General features: G+C 43.6%; 1 protein-coding gene across 2 annotated transcripts in view; it reads right to left on the bottom strand.

The window, feature by feature from the left end:
* SLC25A13 (solute carrier family 25 member 13) overlaps positions 1-21,605 on the bottom strand; it is a 226,700-nt gene that overhangs the window by 131,666 nt on the left and 73,429 nt on the right. For both annotated transcript variants that reach the window (XM_018047391.1, XM_018047392.1), the window contains exon 4: positions 9,922-10,037. In XM_018047391.1, coding sequence (XP_017902880.1) covers positions 9,922-10,037 — 116 coding nt within the window. The remainder of the gene's footprint in view (positions 1-9,921; positions 10,038-21,605) is intronic.

Genomic DNA, 21,605 nt, shown 5'->3' with positions numbered 1-21,605 from the left:
TGATATCTCATTGTAGTTTTGATTTGCATTTCTCTAATAATGAGCACTGTTGAGTATTTCTCATGTATTTGTTAGCCATCTATATGTCTTCTTTGGAGAAATGTCTGTTTAGGTCTTTTTCCCACTTTTCAATTTTTTTTTTTTTTTTTTTTCTGGTATTGAGTTGTATAAGCTGCTTGTATATTTTGGAAATTAATTCTTTGTCAGTTGTTTCATTTGCTATTATTTTCTCCCATTCTGAGGGTTGTCTTTTCACGTTGCTTATAGTTTCCTTCACCATGCAAAAGCTTTTAAGTTTAATCAGGTCCCACTTGTTTACTTTTGTTTTTATTTCCATTACTCTAGGAGGTGGGTCATAGAGGATCTTGTTTTGATTTATGTCATCGAGTATCCTGCCTATGTTTTCCTCCAAGAGTTTTATAGTTTCTGGTCTTACATGTAGGTCTTTAATCCACTTTATCTTGGTGTATGGTGTTCGAAAGTGTTTTAATTTCATTGTTTTACATGTAGCTGTCCAGTTTTCCCAGTACCATTTATTGAAGAGGATGTCTTTGCCCCATTGTATATTCTTGCCTCCTTTGTCAAAAATAAGGTACCCCTAGGTGCATGGGTTTATTTCTGGGCTTTCTATCTTGTTCCATTGGTCTATATTTCTGTTTTTATGCTGGTACCATACTGTCTTGATGACTGTAGCTTTGTAGTATAATCTGAAGTCAGGAAGGTTGATTCCTCCACCTCCATTCTTCTTTCTCAAGACTGCTTTGGCTATTAGGGGTTTTTAGTGTTTCCACATGAATTATGAAATTTTTCAATCTAGTTCTGTGAAAAATGTCATTGGTAATTTAACAGGGATTTCACTGACTCTATAGATTGCACTTGGTAGTATAGTCATTTTCACAATATTGAGTCTTTCTACCCAGGAACATGGAATCTCTCTCCATCTTTTTATGTCATCTTTGGTTTCTTTCATTAGTGTCTTATAATTTTCTGTGTACAGTTCTTTTGTCTCCTTTGGCAAGTTTATTCCTAGATGTTTAATTCTTTTTGTTGCAATGGTGAATGGGAATGATTCCTTAATATCTCTTTCTGATTTTTCATTGTTAGTATATAGAAATGTAAGTGATTTCTGTGTATTGATTTTGTATCCAGCAATTTTGCTGTATTCACTGATTAGCTCTAGTAATTTTCTGATACTATCTTTAGGATTTTCTATGTACAGTATTACGTCATCTGCAAACAGGGAGAGCTTTTCTTCTTCTTTTCCAATCTGGATTCCTCTTCTTTTTCTTCTCTGATTGCTGTAGCTAGGACTTCCAGAACAATGTTGAATAATAGTGGTGAAAGTGGATACCCTTGTCTTGTTCCTGATCTTACGGGGAATGCTTTCAGTTTTTTACCACTGAGAATAATGTTTGCTGTAGGCTTATCATATATGGCCTGTACCATGGTAAGGTAGGTTCCTTCTATGCCCATTTTTTAAAGAACTTTAATCATAAATGGGTGAATTTTGTCAAAGGCTTTTTCTGCATCTATTGAGATTACATATGGTTTCTGTTTTTCAATTGGTTAATACAGTGTATCACATTGATTGCTTTGCATATACTGAATAATCCTTACATCTCTGGAATAAACCCAACTTGATCATGGTGTATGAGCTTTTGGATGTGTTGCTGAATTCTGTTTGCTAACATTTCATTGAGGATTTTTGCATCTATGTTCATCAGTGATATTGGCCTGTAGATTTCTTTTTTTGTGTTGTCTTTGTCTGATTTTGGTATCAGGGTGATGGTGGCCTCATAGAATGAGTATGGAAGTGATCCCTCCTCTCACATTTTTTAGAATAGTTTTAGAAGGATAGGCATTAGCTCTTCTCTAAATGTTTGACAGAATTCTCCTGTGAAACCACCTGGTCCTGGGCTTTTGTATTTTGGGAGGTTTTTGATCATAGCTTCAATATCAGTGCTTATAACTGGGTTGTTCATAATTTCTGTTTCTATGAATCCACCCATTTCTTCCAGGTTATCCATTTTATTGCCATATAGTTGTTCATAATAGTCTCTTATAATCCTTCGCATTTCCACATTGTCTGTTGTAACCTCTCCTTTTAGATTTCTAATTTTGTTGATTTGACTCTTCTCTCTTTTTTTCTTGATGAGTCCGGCCAAAGGTTTGGCAATTTTCTTTATCTTGACTAAAAGAACTAGCTTTCAGTCTTATTAATTTTGCTATAGTTTCTTTCATTTCTTTTTCATTTATTTCTGCTCGGATCTTCATGATTTCTTTCCTTCTAGGAATTTGGGCGGTTTTGTTCTTCTTTTTCCGGTTGTTTTACATGTAAAGCTAGGTTGTCTATTCGATGTGTTTATTTCCTGGGGTAGGACTGTCCTGCTATAAATTTCCCTCTTAGGAGTGCTTTCGCTGCATCCCATAAGTTTGGAGTTGTCGTGTTTTCACGGTCATTTGTTTCTAGAAATTTTTTTATTTCTTCAGTAACCTGCTGGTTATTTTAAAATGTATTGTTTAATCTTCATATATTTGTGTTTCTTACAGTTTTTTCCTGTGATTGATATCGAGTCTCATAGCGTTGTGGTTGGAGAAAATGCTTCATACGATTTCGATTTTCTTATATTTACTGAGGTTTGATTTGTGACCCAAGATGTGGTCTATCCTGGAGAATGTTCCATGTGCCCTTGAGAAGAAAGTGTTTTCTTCTGCATTTGGATGGACTGTCCTGATGATATCAATGACATCCATCTCATCTAATGTATTATTTAAGACTTGTGTTTCCTTATTAACTTTCTGTTTTGGTGATCTGTCCATTGGTGTGAGTGGGGTGTTAAAGTCTCCTACTATTACTGTGTTACTGTCAGTTTCTCCTTTTATGTCTGTTTTTGTCTTATGTACTGAGGTGCTCCTATGTTGGGTGCATAGATATTTACAACTGTTATGTCTTCCTCTTGGATTGATCCCTTCATCATTATGTACTGTTCTTCCTTATCTCTTAAAAAATTCTTTAAGGTCTACTTTGTCTTATATGAGAACAGATATTCCAGCTTTGCTTCCCATTTGCATGGAATATATTTTTCCATCCTCTCACTTTTGGTCTATATGTGTCTTGAGGTCCAAAGTGGGTCTCTTGTAGACACCATATATACAGGTCTTGTTTTTGTATCCATTCAGCCAGCCTGTGTCTTTTGGTCAGAGCATTTAATCCATTTACAGTTAAAGTAATTATTGATATATATGTTCCTATTGCCATGTTCTCAACTGTTTCGGGTTGATTTTGTAGATCTTTTTTTCTTCTATTTCTTGACTATATAAGTCCCTTTAACATTTGTTGTAAAGCTGGTTTGGTGGTACTGAATTCTCTTAACTTTTGCTCGTCTGAAAAGCTTTTTCCTTCTCCATCAGTTTTGAATGAGATCCACGCTGGGTACAGTAATCTTGGTTGTAGATTTTTCCCTTTCAGTATTTTAAATATATCCTGCCATTCCCTTCTGGCAGGCAGAGCTTCTGCTGAAAGATCAGCGTGTGAGGTTTCCCTTGTATGTTACTTGTTGCTTTTCCCTCACTACTTTCAATATTCTTTCTCTGTGTTTAGTCTCTCTTAGTTTGACTAGTATGTGTTTTGGTGTGTTTCTCCTTGGGTTTATCCTGTATGGGACTCTTCGTGCCTCCTGGACTTGATTATTTCCTTTTCCATGTTGGGGAAATTTTCAACTATAATCTCTTCAAAAATTTTCTCATACCCTTTATTTTTCTTTTCTTCTTCTGGGACCCCTATAATTCAAATGCTGGTGCATTTGATATTGTCCCAGAGTTCTCTGAGACTATCCTCAGTTCTTTTCATTCCTTCTACTTTATTCTGCACTTCAGAAGATATTTCCCTCATTTTACCTTCCAGCTCACTGATCTGTTCTTCTGCTTCCAATATTCTGCTACTGATTCCTTCCAGAGTCTTCTTAATTCCAGCAACTGTGTTGTCTGACTCTGTGTGTTTATTCTTTAATTCTTCGAGGTCTTTGTAATTGGTCCTTACATTTCCCCCATTTTGCTTTCGAGGTTCTCAATCATCTTTACTATCATTATTCTGAATTCTTTTTCAGGTAGTTTGCCTATTTCCTCTTCATTTATTTGGACTTCTGTGTTTCTGATTTCTTCCTTCATTTGTGTAGTATTTCTCTGCCTTTTCATTATTTATTTTTAAACTTATTGTGTTTGAGGTCTCCTTTTCCCAGCCTTCAGGGTTGAATTCTTTTTTCCTTTTGGTTTCTGCCCTCTAAGATTGGTCCAGCGTTTTGTGTAAGCTTTGTATGGGTGAGATTTGTGCTGAGTTTTTTTTGTTTGTTTGTTTTTCCTCTGATGGGCAAGGCTGAGTGAGGTGGTGATCCTGTCTGCTGATGACTGGGTTTGTATTTTGTTTTGTTTGTTGTTTAGATGAGGCGTCCTGCACAAAGAGTTACTGGTGGTTAGGTGATGCCGGGTCTGCTATTCAAGTGGTTTCCTTCGTGTGAGTTCTCACTATTTGATACTTCCTAGGGTTAGTTCTCTGGTTGTCTAGGGTCTTGGAGTCAGTGCTCCCACTCCAAAGGCTCAGGGCTTGATCTCTCATCAGGAACGAAGATTCCACAAGTGGTTTGTTATGACATTAATGAGATTAAAACAAATACCCAAAAATGAGATACCAAAGAGGAACCCCAGACAAATGGCAGTTATAAAATCAGGCAAATAATAATTAAAATAACGGAATATATACATACACATATACACCCATAAGCAAAGTCAAAACAGCCCAACCAAAAGTACAGTAGACTGACCCAGCGAAGAAAGGAAATCAAAAATTTTATTTACCAGTTAAGAACAAAACTAACTAAAGCAAAAACTGGAAAACAAAACTAAAGCAAGGTGCCAATTGGGGAATAAAGCAATGAAAATAAAACTAACAAGTATGTTGAGAGGAAAAGAAAGAAAGAATAGATATGCAAAGTTAAATAGAGGTAGCTGAAGAAGATTTATATACATTAAAGATTAACTGCAAGGGGAAAAGAACAGTAGGAAAAGCAAAGGAATAAATGTAGAAAAATAAGTTTTAAAAATTTTAAAAAGAGAAACAAAAAAAAAAAGGAGAACACCATAGAACTGCAAAAGCCCAATATAGAGGCAGAGATTTATAACAACAATAAAAAATGCGACTGAGGGAAAAAAAAAAAAAAGCTCAAAAGCTTAATTAGATTTCATAGTGCCAATAAAATTGACAACTACAATTATCAATTGTAGAGAGGGGGGATAAAAAGGGAAAAAAAAAAAAAAAAACAAGAAAAAACATCCAAAAGAATCTACAGAACAAGTCAAAACATAAGAATAACAAAAGTTTCTCTTGAGTTACTGCTGTCAGAGTCCTTTCCCTCACTGGGGGTCAGCCCACCTCACCTCCGAGTATGCCCTCCAACTCTAGGCTGATCTCTGGACCTGCTGTGGGTGCAGCTCAGATTCTAATCTGGTCCTACCCCTGTGTGTTCTTGCCTCCAATGTCCACAGCTATCAGAACTAGTGTGTTTTCTTCTGTGGGAGCTCTCAATGACCTTTTATATATTTCACAGACGCAGAGACTGCCTAGTTGATCATGTGGATTTAACCTGCAGCTTGTATAGCTGGTGGGGAGGTTTTGGGTCTTCTTCCTTAGCCACACTGCCCCTGAGTTTCAACTGTGGCTTTATTCCCACCTCTGCATGTGGGTCGTCCACTAGGGTTTGTTCCTGAGGCTTCCCTGGAGCACTTGGGTCTGCCCTTGTGAGGGCCAGGTATGGAAGTGGGGCAGCTGCTTGCGTTGCAGGGGTTCTGGCAGCACCAGGTACTCAGGGGAGTTGGTGGCTAGGGCAGCAGGAGATATAGTGCTCTAGAAGGGTATGGTAAGCAGTATTGGCCAATATGCTCCAATATTCTTGCCTAGAGAACCCCTCTGATAGAGAAACCTGGCAGGCCACAGTCTACAGGGCCACAAAGAGTGGGACACGACCGAAGCAAACCTGCACACACAGAACCAAGACTTTTTTTGCCTGTGGCACTGCTGCCCCTGTAAGAGTTGGGCGTGAAGGTGGCATAGCTGCTTGGCTTGCAGAGACTCTGGTGGCACCAAGTGTGCAGGGACACAGACTGCCCCCACTGCAGGCGTTATGGCCCCATCAGAGTCCTTTTTCAAGCCTATTGTAGCTGGCAACCAGAAGGCCTTTTCAGCAGTCTTTCTCCATAGCTCCGCCCTTTCAGGCACTTACAGGGCTCCCTTGCCTGGGGTCCTTCTCTGTAGATCAGCACGTGAGGCACTTAAAGGGGCACCGTGGGTGGGGTCCTACTCTGTAATTCAGCGCGTCAGGCATTTGATGGGCCAGCCTCTCTATTATTCAACTGCCGAAGCAGGCGTGTGGGGTGAGAGAGGCTATGGTTATGGCTCCACCCTCTACGGGTGACTCAGCAGTATCACCTTGCTTCCACTGCTGCCCGGCTTTCCTCCACAGGCACTTCCCACCACAATCTCCTCCCTCACATGCCCTTGATCCATCTCTCCTCAGTCAACAGCAGCCCTTGCCCTGGGTTTACCCTATAATCCCTAAACTCCAGCTCCCAGCTGTTGCACCCTCCAGGAGACCTACATCTCTGTCCAGGGTATGTATGGCTACAGCAAGGACTGTCTGATTCTCATTCCATTTAGGCTGCCACAGATCAGCTGTTTCCCTCTCAGCCTTAAATGTTTCTCCTCTGACTCAGACAATTGCCCCAGTGTGAGGATCGGACCCCTGCTTCAGTCCCCCCACCCACCGAGGGCCGGTCCAGTCCTGCTAACACTCCTGCTTTTCCCCCCAGTTCCTTCATCCTACAAGGTTTTGCATGGTTCTATATATTCTTTTCCACCACTGGTCGGGTACTCCTGTCCATTCTCAGCTGGTGTTCTGCATGCTCTTCTGTGTCTGAAGGTGTATTCCTGAGGTATCAGTGGAGACAGATGTACTCCACATCCACCCACTCCTCCGCCACCTTGTTCCTTTTAGTAGCATCATTTTTGTAAAGGCTTTTGTTTTCCACATAGCCCGTTTATGTGCAGTAGGTCTTTTAACCCTTACATAGTCCTGGAAGGCAGGTTATTACCCTAATTTTATAGATAAGGAAAATAAGACTCAAAAAGCAGAAACGACTTCCCCATCAACAGCCAGCCAGCAAGAAGCAGAAACAGAGTTTTCAAGCCACTGTTCTTTCTACAGAGCAAAGACGGCTCCCACATACCTTCCTCCTGCTGTTTACGGGGTCTTTTCTTCTAATCACACTAACACCCCTTCCAGCACTGGCAAAAGTCTTTTGTTTCTTTCCTCCACCAGGCCGGCAGCGTGCTGGTGCCAACAGCAGCCCCCACCACCCCACACCCATAAAGGGAAGATGGACTGGAGTCAAGGAGAACGTCTGAAGTCCATTCCTCAGCCCTCCATCTCCAACCCAGCTCTCTCCCAGCCCTTACCCCAGACCTGCTGCAGAAAGGGGGAAAACAATAGAGAGAGAGAGAGAGAGAGCGTGCACCTGTGCTGAACTCACTGACACTTACAGGCTCTCCCTGCTCATCCCAAGCAAATGCAATCATAACATCCTCATCAAACTGACTTTCACTGGATAAATCAACACCACCATGAGCTAGCCACTCATTTATTATTTGTGGATTTTAACAGAGACATTTTGATTGGGGTTCCATTGAAAAGCTGTGGTTACAGTGATGCTAAGAGGAATTAGGTGACAGAAAGGGAAAAACCTAAAATTATTCCCAGGATTTTTAAATATTAAATAATCTTCATGAAGTGCTAATGGAAAGCATCTGAGTTGCTAGACGATATGAAACAAAATCAGGTAAATCTACATGTTTCACCTTTATCCTGGCTGGCCTAGCCTTAAGTAACTGTCATGTCAAATGAACATGGAGGAATGGGTGGAGAGGGGAAGGGCTAATAGGATAAATCTATCACAGTGCTTTACCTAGACTTTATGTAATTATTATCTTCATTTCTCATAAGGAAAATCAAGACCTGAAAGGATCCTTAGCTTGGCTCAGAGATAGAAGTGGCAGAGCTGGAAGGAGGGTCGCTCTTGTTCAGTCGCTAAGTTGTGTCCGACTCTTTGCAACCCCGTGGTCTGCAGCACACCAGGCCTCACTGTTCCTCGCCATCTCCTGGAGTTCATCCAAGTTCATGTCCATTGAATTGGTGATGCTATCCAACCATTTCATCCTATGTTGCCCTCTTCTCCTTTTCCCTTCAATCTTTCCCAGCATCAGGGTCTTTTCCAATGAGTCCGTTCTTCACATCAGGTGGCCAAAATATTAGAGCTTCAGCTCCAGCATCAATTGCTCCAATGAGTACTCAGGGTTGATTACCTTTAGGATTGATTGTTTTGATCTCCTTGTAGTCCAAGAGACTCTCAAGAATCCTCTCCAGCACCACAGTTCAAAATTCTTCAGTGCTCAGCCTTCCTTATGGTCCAACTCCCATATCCATACATGAATACTGGCAAGACCATAGTTCCTTTGGAAGGAGCTAAGTCTCTCCAATTGTAGAACCATCCAGAATAGATGGTGCTCTATTACACCATCTGTATTCCCCCATCTATACATTCCTTATGAGGAAGACAAGCCCTAGAGTTCTGAATAAATTAGCAACAACAGAGATGTTTAAAATGGGTGCATTAGCTATTTCCCCTGAATGCACAATTTGTGCAAAGGAGCTCTGAAGTTCTTTATGGCAAAACTGTTTATACCAAGCTCACACGCGCAGACAACATACACTGGACACTGCACAGTCCGAGAGAAATGGGGTATCTTCTGCCCAATGTATCTTCAGTAACCAGTGTGTTTAAAAAAAAAAAATTACCACTGTCCTGGTTTCCCCTTTCTTCTAATCCATAAAGACTTCCAAGGTTTCCGCAGCTTAGCAGCTGACCCCTGTGAAGATGGCGCCGCCCTTTCAACAGAAGGTGGCGGTGGGATAACAGACGCTCTCAGTCCAGCCAAAGGGAACCGTGTTATTTAGAAAAGCAAGGTTTGCCACATACCGCTCCGAGCTACCATCTCATGTGCTGCCTCTGGATTTCAGCCACTCCATGAGCACAAGGTAAGGAGATAAGGTACTGGGAACATGAGCCCCCTCTGTTCTTAGGCACTGTATTAATGTCTTCACTAATCCAGAAAGGCACGACCGACTGCGAGGGGAATGAACTGGACACTCAAATCCTGTCTGCCTCTCGCCTTCTATAACCCTGTGACTGAGTCGTGCTCCATCCTTCCTCGCCTTAAACCACAGTGTCAGACCTACTGAGCCAGGACTCCTCCGGTGGTCCAGTGGTTAAGAATCCGCCTGCCAAGGTAGGGGAAACAGGTTCGATCCCTGCTCCAGGAAGATCCCACATGCTGCGGAGCAACTGAGCCTATGCTCTGGAGCCCACACCAAGAGAAGCCACTGCAATGAGAAGCCCACTCTCAGCAGCGAGAGAGGAGCCCCTGCTGGCCACAACTAGCGGGAGCTTGCAGCACAGCAACCAAGACCCAGCACAGCCAAAATAATGCAAAATCAATAATAATGAGCCAGAAACTTAAATTTTCACGAAGGAAGATTTTTGAAGCATTAGAGCCTGAAAACACTGGGCTATCTCATTAAAGTGAAAGTGAAGTCGCTCAGTCGTGTCCGACTCTTTGCGACCCCGTGGACTGTAGCCCACCAGGCTCCTCCGTCCATGGGATTCTCCAGGCAAGAATAGTGGAGTGGGGTGCCATTTCCTAAAAGAAACAGCCTAACTTCTTAAAAGCATTTCTACATACTTCATTCTTGGGGAAGAACTCAAACTGGTCACACAAGTCTGCACGTCTTTAGGTGTGCACACACTCACATCACTTACCGAAAGTAACTTCTCCTTTGCCAGCTTTGTCAAACAGCTGGAAGGCCACCATAAACAGAGCATCCGGGGCACACAGGACAGATTCAAATGCCACAAATTCTTGAAAGGATATTAATCTGCAACATAAGACAAGCACAAAGCATAGCGTCAATAGCTGGTGAAAGATAAAAGCATACACAACTATACGGTAAGGGGAAAAATAAAACATCACTGTCAAACACCAAAATTCAAACCTAACAACATGTATAAACACTCAGCATTCCCTTTTACACAGAGTGGACTGAAATAACAACACAGAATTTAAAAGACACGACAGATTTGAGGATAAGGTGACACATTAAATGCATTATAATTTCAAATGTAACTGTTTTACTCAACATACTACTTTTGTTTCGGGCATGTTGTTAAGATTCTAAAATTAGAGCTTAGACACTTTAGATTAATATAACAAAACAGCCAGCTCTGTCACTCATTCACACCTTTTCCACACCATGTAACACGGTTCACAAAGACTCACTCATTACTGGCACCTGCTGACCACACGCAGATTAAACTAAAGGATGACACCAGGGCGAGGGGTAAAATCCAGATAAATTAGACATGAAATGCGGCTTCCCCAGTGGCCCAGACGATAAAACATCTGCCTGCGATGCAGGAGACCCAGGCCAGGCTCAACCCCTGGGTCAGGAAGATCCCCTGGAGAAGGGAATGGCTACCCACTTTAGTATCTTGCCTGGAGAATCCCAAGGACAGAGGAGCCTGGCGGGTTACAGCCCGTGGGGCTGCAAAGATTCGGACATGACTGAGCAACTAACACTTTCCCTTCCAGACATGAAAAGTGACACCAAGACACTTGTAGTCTGGTAAAACAGATGATACTAACCTAGACTACTATACAGGGAAGACGAATCATACGACAGGCACCAATATGACGGCGACAGAATTTTGGTAAGAAATCGAGGAAAGCTTTGCAGAGCGGGTCTCAAAAATTAGTGAAGGTCTGGTGTGCAGTAGAAGTGGAGGAGGAGCCACCTCAGGGGAAATGGCTGCAGAAAGGCAGGTGCAAAACAGTATGGGAGTCTGTAAGGAAAACAGTGAGGAACTAATGTTCTCTGAACAGTAAAGTGCATCAGAGAACACTGGAAGGAGATCAGAAGTTGAGAGATATAAGTTTCTGAACAAGGTCATGATCTGATCAAACCTATCCATCAGGAAGAACAAAACAGGCCACAGAGGCTTAGACTTCCAACGAGTAAACAAATCCACGGAGGCTGTCTTAGAAAAGTTCTTTGCCACTGTTTTGTACTGTTGTTTAGTCACTGAGTCGTACCCAACTCTTTGCGATCCCATGGACTGCAGCCGCCAGGCTCCTCTGTCCATGGGATTCTCCAGGCAAGAATACTGGAGTGGGTTGCCATGCCCTCCTGCAGGGGACCTTCCCATTCCAAGGATCAAACCCTCAGCTCCTGCTTTGACAAGAAGATTCCTGACCACTGAGCTACATGGGAAGCCCCGTTTTGTATTATAAACATCCAAATATTTCAGTGATACGTTGGGATAGTCCAAGTCTCGAGGAGACAGAAGGAGAAAGAGAACAGGAGTGGTTTCCTCTGTTTCACTGAACACTTCTAAACATTTAACAGAGAAAACACATTTTCATACAAAGCATGAGCTACAAAGGTAACTTTGCTATTTCCTGGAATGTCACCTAATTATGATAATGCCACCAAGAGAGGAAAACTCTGGTGTGTTCATTACACCATCTCTATGTTGCTCACTACCGGAAACACACCCTTCCGAAAGCAGGGGAACATTCAGGCACAGCAGGTGCTATGGGAAAACACTTGCCCAGAAGGTTTTCTCCTCAACTATAGTCTGCCTCATGGAGAATCTCGCTGTGAGCGGGACCGGGCGTGCGTGGGCATGGCGGGGAAGCACAAACATGGAGTAGAAGGTCCTGGCCTGGAGCAGCTGAGAGCTGCTGGCGGGTGGGAGGCAGCCACATGCATCTGTATCCCCGAGACAGCTGCTGAGGGGTGGGAGGCGGCCACATGCATCTGTCTCCCCGAGAATGCAAGCTGCGTGTCAGAGGTAAAACGAAGAAGAGATAAAGCATTCGGGGGCACAGTGATTTGCACTGCCTGGAAGAATGTAGGAAGGCTCCGCAAAGCTGTGGCATTTAAAGAGCAAATTTTCAAGCTGAAAAGATCTTAGAGATCATCGACTTGCACCCCCTCCTTTTACTTGTGAGAAAACCAGGAGATGTCATGGCTTGTGTGAGGTGAGACAACTGGCTTCTGCCACTTTGGCCTGAGAACAAAGTATCCTGCTTCCCATTTGACTGAGACCGCATTCCAAGTGGTAAGGGAGGATGCAGAGGTGAGAGCAGGGGCGGCGGGACGATCCACACGGAGGGAATAACTCCATACAGAGGTGACCACCAACAGAGCGTGCTGTGCTTGGAGAGGGACGGAGGCACTACCCACCCTGCATCTCGTGACCCTGCGGAGTCGAAGGGTGGTCGAGCTGTCATGCCAGCCACCTGTGAAGGCCTAGAAAGACCAGCTGGAGAATCCTGATTTTTTCTTTTCTTTTTCTCTTTTTGCAGGCAGTAAGAAATCTCTGGAGGTTTGAGGGTTAAAAAACATCAGGGTCAGATATTCGTTTTATTTATTTATTTATTTATTTTTGCAGATATTCGTTTTAGAAAAGGAACTGGGACACAAGATAAACGTAACAGAAGAAAGGTGAAACGTGGGGGAAAAGGACGAGATGTGGGGAAGAGAGCCTGACAGCTAGAGTGAGCAGGGGTCTAAACCAGAGCTGGAACACTAGGACAAGAGAAAGGGGAAAGGAGGGAAAATACTACTGCCGCAGGAATGACTCAGCACGCACGCACGCACGCACGCACTGTGAATGAAGCTGCCCGCACGCGTTCACTCAGGGATGCACGCGCACCCAGCTCCAGACCACGGAAGCGCAGCGCAGAAACGTGCTTCTGATTGGTTGCTTTCCTCTCGCCACCACCCAGCATGCCCTGGGACTTCCTCAACGCAGCACCAACAGTCCCACAGCCACACACTCACCAGCTTAACCTTGCTGGCAGTTTGGCAAGGCAAAAAATATTCACGTTCGCTAAATTACCCCTGCACAGATGGTGGTGAATTAAGACAAATCACAAAGTGTGAGTAGAAACGGGATGTCTCTTTAATGTGAAAAAAGGAAAACGTAAATAACCAGAAAAAGAGAATCTTGTCTGTCTTAGAACAGACAAGCCTCCTCTGGCAACATCAGAGTGATTTCATAACTGGCCAAAGAATGCTCTGGTATTTTAGGCATGTTACAGATACCAAAAAGGTATGTAATTTGCTAATCCTGTTAGATACAAGCATCATGTCGATACATCTACGTAGGAGGTATACAGATGAACCATGAAATGATAATGCTTTACTATTCATCAACGTCATTCTGGATTTTCAAGGTAATCTGACTAGAAGGCTATCAGAATAATTATATAGGACTATATTTATTTACAGTGGGATATCTAAAAACATTGTGTGTACATATATATATATTTTTCATATAAACAGTACTCCAGGCTCACTTTACAGATTTAATGGGATTAACATAAATTACAATAAAGGATCCAAGCATAATCAGTTTCAGACCTGGCTGGTGAGCTCACTCACTTCCTTTTCTACCCTCAACTTCCCAAAACTTCGACAGGGGTGTGTGAGTACTCAATCACCTCAGTCCGGTCTGCCTCTTTGAGACCCTATGGACCACAGCCTGCCAGGCTCCTCTGTCCATGAGGTTTCCCAGGCAAGAATACTGGGGTGGGGGGGGGGGCGGTTTGCCATGCCCTTCTCCAGGGGATCTTCCCGACTCAGGGATCAAACCAACGTGTCCTCCATCTTCTGTATTGTGACTGGATTCTTCACCACTGAGCCAGCAGGGAAGCCCTGGACAGTGGTAGATGCCCTCTCTGATAAATCACACAACTCTGACAAGCTCTGTGACTGGTCTCTAAGGAACAGTCACGCTGGGACACTGATGCTCACCTTCAGCACCTGACTGACAGTGGGGTACAGGAAATCTCAAGATTCAGGGAGAGTAGGTTTCCAGCTACACTATTTCATGGTTCTGACACAAGCAGAGAGTTTTGTTTTGTTTTTTTAAAGCAAATCATTTTTGTTCTCCAAACCACCAGAGTTATTGTTCTTATGAAAGCCATTTATAACAGCACCTACAAGTCCTTTAAAGTCTGGGTGAAACAGCTGAAGCACCGCACACTGCTTTCACACACCAAGCCAAGGAGGAAGGGGATTAAAAGTGGAGCGCCTCTTCACATTATGCTTAGGATGATGCAAGACTGCACATCTACTCTGGACAGAGGAAGATACCAGAGGATACCTATACCAAAGTGATGGCAGTGCTTCTTTTTTTTATTATTTATTTTTAATTGGAGGATAGTTGCTTTATGATGTTGTGGTGGTTTCTGCCATACAACAATGTGAATCAGCCAAAGTGTTAAAAGTGTGTGTGTGTGTCTCCTCCCTCTAGAGCCTCCTCCCACCCTGCCCCGCCCCGCCATCCCACCCCTCTAGGTCATCACAGTGCGCCAAGCTGGGCTCTCTGTGTTATACAGCAGCTTCCCACTAGCTATCTATTTTATTCCCAGTAATGTATATATGTCAATGCTACTGTCTCAATTGGTACCACCCTCTCCTTCCACCTCAGCAGTGCTTCTTTACAGTAGCATACTGTAGGCCTCCTCTCCTGCCCTTCTCATTTTGCAAGGGCTAGCTCTCAGCCTGGAGAGACTTACAGTAGAGAATATATACTGAAAATTATGACATTATGGAAAAAGTCATAAGCCACGTAAGAGACGTAGAGATAAACTGCTGTATGAATTCAGAGGAGGGAAAGGGTACTGTTACACTGAGAGAAAGGAGGAGATGGAGAAAGTAAAATTAGGAACACATGGCATCAGAGGGAAGCTGTGACCACACGGTCATGTAATACTGGTCTTATAAGAGAGAGCAGATGATCAAGTAGAGAGGGCAGGCAGGGGATGGAGAGACCGTTGACTCCAGTGGGAATCTGGGGTGGGTCTATGTGCTGAGCGCAGGCCTGTGCTATGAACACACAGAGGAAAAGTACAACTTCTGCCCCGAACACCTGGAGGTCTGAGGCTGGGGAGGGGAGGGGCAGCTGGTGAGTGAGGAACCAAGGAAAGCAGACTGGAGATGAAGAGCCACAGGAAGGGCAAGCAAGCTAGAGTAACGGCGAGCGCAAAGGCAGGCATGGTGCTTGCAATAGCAGATGAAGTCTGGAACTTTCAGTGATGTGATGCGTTTGGGCTTCAGACCATTCGATCTGGCAGAAGAGTGTAAAGTGAGTTGGAGGGAGAAGAGCCTGGGTATGCGGAGACTGCTGGCTGAATCCAGGGTAGACTCCTGAAGACCTGAAGGAGAAAGAAAGGCTCCTTATGACAAGAGGATCAAAGTACATGGCACCTCGCTCTGCAGAGGGCAACCCGACAGCGCAGCGAGTCTCTCCTCTGTTTAACTGGAAGATAACTGCTTTACAGTGCTGTGTTGGTTTCTGGGTACAGCTTCGTGAACCAGCTGTAAGTGTACATAGGTCCCCTCTCTCCTGAAGCTCCCTCCCACTCCTCTAGTTCGTCACAGAGCACCAGGCTGAGCTCCCTGCATCATACAGCAAATTCTCATTAGCCACAGCAAGAGTCTGAACAATGCCCACACTCTTTGACACCACAATCCCACTTCTCAGAATTTACCCTAAAAAATAATCAACGGACATGTGTAAACTTAAACCTATAGGAATGTTCAAGCAGTACGGTTAACAGTGAAAAGAGGGAAAACCATCTCAATATGCGACAATGCGTGACTGATTAAAGAACCATTCATACACAGAAAACCGTCTAACCACTACCAACTGCAGTAAACAAATTCATGTCATTAAGTAGAAAATCGGTTACACAAATTATATACAGACAACAAGCCCACTTTGTTAAAAATGGACAAAAAAGCAATACACAAAAAGAGTTTTGAGAATGGACACCAAACTGTTAGAGGTATCTCTAGGAAATTAAAAGATTAGAAATTACAATTTTTTTTTCTTTTTGCTTGCCTCTATTTTCTAATCTTTTCAACACACACATACTGAATTACTTGTGTAGTAAGAAAAAAAATTTTCTATGAAGCAAAACAGCAAGGACCTAAACTTGGGTACTGGCAGAAAGACTGAATAAGATGGGGGGTGGGGGGGAGAACTAAAAAAAGCAGCAAATGACTGCAGAGAGGCTCACACCACCGCTGGCCATCCAAGGTGGAAAACCTCCAGTTCTCTTCCTCCCTGCTGTTGCTTATTCTTAGTCGGCAGTAGCTTGTACCCCATGTCGTCCCTTTCATCTCTCACCTGGTTCCCATCTCCAGGCCAACTCTGCGGCTATGAAAGTTTAAGCGACTGCACATAAGGATCTGATCGCTTTAGACTCAGAAACTTTGGTCGTAGACAATGCATCATATCAAACTCCAATAACCACTTTTACTTAAGGTTCCTAACCACAAGAATGCTTCGCAAAAATAACTTCTCCTTATAACCCTCTTCTGTGTGTCACAACAGAAGCTAAACAATTGCACAGATTAATGGCAGAGATAAAAGTAAAATCTAACTCCAAAAGCTGGGTTCCAAACACCAGACCACCAGGACCACAGATGGACAAAAAAAGAACAAAAACAGAACTAGGCTCTCCTGTGATCACCAGTTTATCAGAAGAGCTTTGTTCTCCATGACTTGAACATCTCTAACAGCTTTGGGGGTTTTCCAGTCTTTTATCTCCCTCCTGAATGCCTGGCAAATATACACTGTTCAGGCCACCGAAATATTTGTACCCTACACTTATTATATGCCAGGCAATGCCCTTGGCACTGGGCATACCATGAAAACAAATAGGTGGACAGAATCCATGTCCTCGAGGAATTTCAAGTCCACTGGAGAAGGGAGGCAATAAGCACAAACATACACAAATAAAGATGAGATGATTCTAGATCAGGTAACAGTTGTGTAGAAGATAAATCTAAAAAGGCATTAAAGCAGTGCTTCTTAGTCCTGGCAAACCTATTTAATGGACATGAGGAGGGAGCAGATCAATCAACTTTTTATTTGTTTTGCTATAAACTTTTTATTTTGTATTGGGGGTATAGCCGATTAACAACGATGTGACAGTTTCAGGTGAACAGCAAAGGGACTCAGCCATATAGATGCATGTATCCATTCTCCCCAAAACCCTGCTCCCATCCAGGCCAGCACATAACACTGAAGAGTTCCATGGGCTGTACATTGGTTATCCATCTTAAATATAGCAGTGTGTCAGTTCAGTTCATTTGCTCACTCGTGTCCGACTCTTTGCAACCCCATGAATTGCAGCACACCAGGCCTCCCTGTCCATCACCAACTCCCGGAGTTCACTCAGACTCACATCCATCGAGTTGGTGAGGCCATCCAGCCATCTCATCCCCTGTAGTCACCTTCTCCTCCTGCACCCAATCCCTCCCAGCATCAGAGTCTTTTCCAATGAGTCAACTCTTCGCATGAGGTGGCCAAAGTACTGGAGCTTCAGCTTTAGCATCAGTTTTTCCAAAGAACATCCAGGACTGATCTTTAGGATGGACTGGTTGGATCTCCTTGCAGTCCAAGGACTCTCAAGAGTCTTCTCCAGCACCACAGTTCAAAAGCATCAATTCTTCGGCACTCAGCACTCTGCACAGTCCAACTCTCACATCCATACATCCATATAGGAAAAACCATAGCCTTGACTAGACAGACCTTTGTTGGCAAAGTAACATCTCTGCTTTTGAATATGCTATCTAGGTTGGTCATAACTTTCCTTCCAAGGAGTAAGCATCTTTTAATTTCATGGCTGCAATCCACATCTGCAGTGATTTTAGAGCCCAAAAAAATCAAGTCTGCCACTGTTTCCACTGTTTCCCCATCTATTTGCCATGAAGTGATGGAACCAGATGCCATGATCTTCGTTTTCTGAATGTTGAGCTTTAAGCCAACTTTTTCACTCTCCTCTTTCACTTTCATCAAGAGGCTTTTTAGCTCCTCTTCACTTTCTGCCATAAAGGTGGTGTCATCTGCATATTTGAGGTTATTAATATTTCTCCTGGCAATCTTGATTCCAGCTTGTGTTTCTTCCAGCCAGCGTTTCTCATGATGTACTCTGCATAGAAGTTAAATAAGCAGGGTGACAATATACAGCCTTGACGTACTCCTTTTTCTATTTGGAACCAGTCTGTTCTTCCATGACCAGTTCTAACTGTTGCTTCCTGACCTGCATACAGGTTTCTCAAAAGGCAGGTCAGGTGGTCTGGTATTCCCATCTCTTTCAGAATTTTCCACAGTTTATTGTGATCCACACAGTCAAAGGCTTTGGCATAGTCAATAAAGCAGAAATAGATGTTTTTCTGGAACTCTTGCTTTTTTGATGATCCAGCAGATGTTGGCAATTTGATCTCTGGTTCCTCTGCCTTTTCTAAAACCAGCTTGAACATCTGGAAGTTCATGGTTCATGTATTGCTGAAGCCTGGCTTGGAGAATTTTGAGCATTACTTTACTAGCATGTGAGATGAGTGCAATTGTGTGGTAGTTTGAGCATTCTTTGGCATTGCCTTTCTTTGGGATTGGAATGAAAACTGACCTTTTCCAGTCCTGTGGCTACTGTTGAGTTTTCCAAATTTGCTGGCATATTGAGTGCAGCACTTTCACAGCATCATCTTCCAGGATTTGAAATAGCTCAACTGGAACTCCATCACCTCCACTAGCTTTGTTTGTAGTGATGCTTTCTAAGGCCCACTTGACTTCACATTCCAGGACATCTGGCTCTGGGTAAGTCATCACACCATCATGATTGTCTTGGTCGTGAAGGTCTTTTTTGTACAGTTCTTCTGTGTATTGCTGCCACCTCTTCTTAATATCTTCTGCTTCTGTTAGGTCCAGACCATTTCTGTCCTTTATCAAGCCCATCTTTGCATGAAATGTTCCCTTGGTATCTCTAATTTTCTTGAAGAGATCTCTAGTCTTTCCCATTCTGTTCTTTTCTTCTATTTCTTTGCATTGATTGTTGAGGAAGGCTTTCTTATCTCTTCTTGCTATTCTTTGGAACTCTGCATTCAGATGCTTATATCTTTCCTTTTCTCCTTTGCTTTTCACTTCTCTTCTTTCCACAGCTATTTGTAAGACCTCCCCAGACAGCCATTTTGCTTTTTTGCATTTCTTTTCCATGGGGATGGTCTTGATCCCTGTCTCCTGTACAATGTCATGAACCTCATTCCATAGTTCATCAGGCACTCTATCTATCAGATCTAGGCCCTTAAATCTATTTCTCACTTCCACTGTATAATTATAAGGGATTGGATTTAGGTCATACCTGAATGGTCTAGTGGTTTTTCCTACTTTCTTCAACTTCAGTCTGAATTTGGCGATAAGGAGTTCATGATCTGAGCCACAGTCAGCTACCGGTCTTGTTTTTGTTGACTGTATAGAGCTTCTCCATCTTTGGCTGCAAAGAATATAATCAGTCTGATTTCGGCGTTGACCATCTGGTGATGTCCATGTGTAGAGTCTTCTCTTGTATTGTTGGAAGAGGGTGTTTGCTATGACCAGTGCGTTCTCTTGGCAAAAGTCTATTAGCCTTTGCCCTGCTCCATTCTGCATTCCAAGGCCAAATGTGCCTGTTATGCCAGGTGTTTCTTGACTTCCTACTTTTGCATTCCAGTCCCCTATCATGAAAAGGACATCTTTTTTGGGTGTTAGTTCTAAAAGGTCTTGTAGGTATTCATAGAACCATTCAACTTCAGCTTCTTCAGCATTACTGGTTGGGGCATAGACTTGGATTACTGTGATATTGAATGGTTTGTCTTGGAAACAAAGAGAGACCATTCTGTCGTTTTTGAGATTGCATCCAAGTACTACATTTCAGACTCTTTTGTTGACCATGATGGCTACTTCATTCCTTCTAAGGGATTCCTGCCCACAGTAGTAGATATAATGGTCATCTGATTTAAATTCACCCATTCCAGTCCATTTTAGTTTGCTGATTCCTAGGATGTCGACATTCACTCTTGCCATCTCTTGTTTGACCACTTCCAATTTGCCTTGATTCATGGACCTGACATTCCAGGTTCCTATGCAATATTGGTCTTTACAGCATGGGACCTTGCTTCTACCACCAGTCACATCCACAGCTGGGTATTGTTCTTGCTGTGGCTCCATCCCTTCACTCTTTCTGGAGTTATTTCTCCACTGATCTCCAGTAGCATATTGGGCACCTACCGACCTGGGGAGCAGTGTACCAGTGTGTGCATGCGTTTGTTTATTTTTTAAGCTGCCCATGCAGCTGAGCTTGAGAACAGTGGGGCTAGGTGGCGAGCAGATGCCTCTTGGGGAGGTGGCATTAAGATCTGAATGATGAAGAGGAGCGAGCACGGGAAGAACTGGATCAAGGGTATTTTGGTGGCAGAAAGCTCACTGTGAAGTCTGGCCCTACCACCAATATTGGCAAGTTCCCAGAGCAGGGGGTGGGAGTGGGGGGTGGTGTGCAGTCAGAGAGAGAGGGATGAAGGAGGGTGCAGGGCACCCAGACTGCATTTCACCCACACACTTGGATTTCATTCCAAGTACATCACTCCCCTCTGCTGAGGACCTCCAGTCATGTTGGAGGGTCTTTGGCAGGCGGAGTGATGCAAGCTCCTGGAAAGAATACTCAGGACACCTTGGAGCACGGACTGCAGGTGAAGTAGTGAGTCCAGTTTCAAGTGGGTGGGACCAGGGCCAAGGCAGGAGAGTGAGAAACAGAAGTGGCCAAATCCAGGACACGTGCTCTAGACAGAGCTGGTGGGCTTGTCCCAGACGTCAAAGCACACAGCTTTTAAAGCCCCGGAGCCAGTCAGGTGTGCCCTGGGGACGCCCGGTGGCCTGAAGCCACTAGAGCAGCACAGACTACTAAGGATATGAGATCGGCTTCTCGAGCAGATGATGGAGGTCATAAATAAAGATTTTCTTCAATACCCAATAGATTGTTAGTAAGTACACAAACTAAGCTTCAATAGCCCTAAGCATATAAATTTAAAGCAACTGTTAACACTCTCTAGAAAGAGACAATGAGTTATGACCTCATTTTATATTCTAACAACCAGTTATACATGGGAATCTAGAAAAATGGTCCTGATGAACCCATTTGCAGGGCAGGAAAAGAGACACAGAGGACAGAGGCAGAGGCTTGCGGACCCGGCGGGGGCTGGGGGTGTGGAGGAAGAGGGTGGGCCGCATTGAGAGAGGAGCCCTGACACATACACCGCTGTGTGTGGCACAGACAGCTTGTGGGAGGCTGCCGCGTGGCACAGGAGCGCAGCCTGGGGCCGTGGCGACCAGAGGGGTGGAGGGGCTGGTGAGGGAAGGAGGTTCCAGACGGAGCGGCGGAACCATGCTTACAGCTGATGCATCTTGCTGTATGGCAGAAACCAACATACCATTGTAAAATAACGTTGTAAATTATACTCCAATTAAAAAAAATTTTTTTAATCAGTAACAAGGTAGAAAGGAGCTGGAGTTCTAGTCTTCCCTTCGCCTAACTGGCAGCATGGTTCTGCTGG

Source organism: Capra hircus, chromosome 4, assembly GCF_001704415.2.
Source record: "Capra hircus breed San Clemente chromosome 4, ASM170441v1, whole genome shotgun sequence".
In the NCBI taxonomy this organism is placed as follows: domain Eukaryota; kingdom Metazoa; phylum Chordata; class Mammalia; order Artiodactyla; family Bovidae; genus Capra; species Capra hircus.
This window is presented reverse-complemented; position numbering and strand designations above follow the sequence as displayed.